At 59.4% G+C, this 1,094-nt stretch overlaps 1 protein-coding gene across 1 annotated transcript; it reads right to left on the reverse strand.

Annotated features, from left to right (window-relative positions):
• Positions 1-315: 315 nt before the first annotated feature.
• Positions 316-882, reverse strand: PRR30 (proline rich 30). Its single transcript, XM_008063290.2, has one exon. It carries the CDS (start codon positions 880-882, stop codon positions 316-318), a length of 567 nt encoding a protein of 188 aa, XP_008061481.2.
• Between the last annotated feature and the right edge of the window lie 212 nt (positions 883-1,094).

Below are 1,094 nucleotides of genomic sequence, written 5' to 3' on the forward strand. Positions count from 1 at the left end.
ATGTTTGGTGTATGTATGCTTATATGTCTTCTTGGCTAATTTACTCTTTTATTAGTATGTACAAGTCCCTTTTCTGTCTTTTGTAAACAATTTTAGAATTAAAGTCTATTATGTTGAATATTATTATAACAATATAAGTTCTCTTCTGGTTTTCTATTTGCTTGGAATCTCTTATTCTATCATTTCACTCTCAACCCACTTCTATCCTTAACCTTAAGTGAATCTATTAGAGATTCATATCATTAGATCCTGTGTTTTTGTTTTTGTTTTGTACTGTTTTTCTATTCTGTGACTATCTATCTATACCTGGTGATTCTAGTTCGGGTACATGCAAAGTTCTCCGAGAGACAAGCGATGCAGCAGCAGCAGCCGCAGGTCGCGGGCGATGCTGCGGCAGCCCAGGCGGGCCGCCAGGGCCTGGGCCAGGGCCCCCGGGTCCCCGAGCTCCACGGGGCCCCTCTCGCTGGCCGCGCACCTCCCCGCCGCCCCAGGGCGCGCGGGGTCCGGGTGCTGCTGCCAGCGCCACGCCTGCCGCGAGGGTGGGCTGGGGCACAGACAGCGGCTAGGGGGCGAGGAGGACCGTGGTGGGGAGAGGGAGAGGTGGTTCTGGTGGAAGAGGGCGGGGGAGGTCGCGGGAGAGGAGGAGCAGGGGCGCGGGGCGGAGTCCGAGTTGGAGTCAGAAGAGCAGAACTGGAAGCCGGGAGAGCGGGGAGAAGTGGGGAAGAGGAAGGGGGGCGGAGTGGGAGAGGAGACAGGTGGGCGGGAGGTGGGCAGGGGCTGGAGGCCCGGGGCCGAGGAGCCCGTGAGTGGCGAGAGGCCCCGAGGGGGGCACCCGGCGGGCACTGGGTCCTGCGGCGCCTGGCTTTTGTCCTGAGGCAACATTGCCACGAACCCAGAAGGGGCTGGGGCAGCACGACCGGAGACCCAGCAGCGTCAGGACCAGTCTCCGAGACCGGCTGCGCCTGAGAAACACAGGTCACCGTCCGTGCACAAAATGTGGCTCCAGCCCGTGTCGGTGCAATGTGGGCACGGGCCCAGGGGACGCCAGTCCCGCAGCACCAGGGTCTGGGCGCCAGGCAGGAGCTGGGCCTAAG

Source organism: Carlito syrichta, unplaced genomic scaffold (assembly GCF_000164805.1).
Source record: "Carlito syrichta isolate Samal-C Ts95f unplaced genomic scaffold, Tarsius_syrichta-2.0.1 Scaffold306712, whole genome shotgun sequence".
Taxonomy (NCBI): Eukaryota; Metazoa; Chordata; class Mammalia; order Primates; family Tarsiidae; genus Carlito; species Carlito syrichta.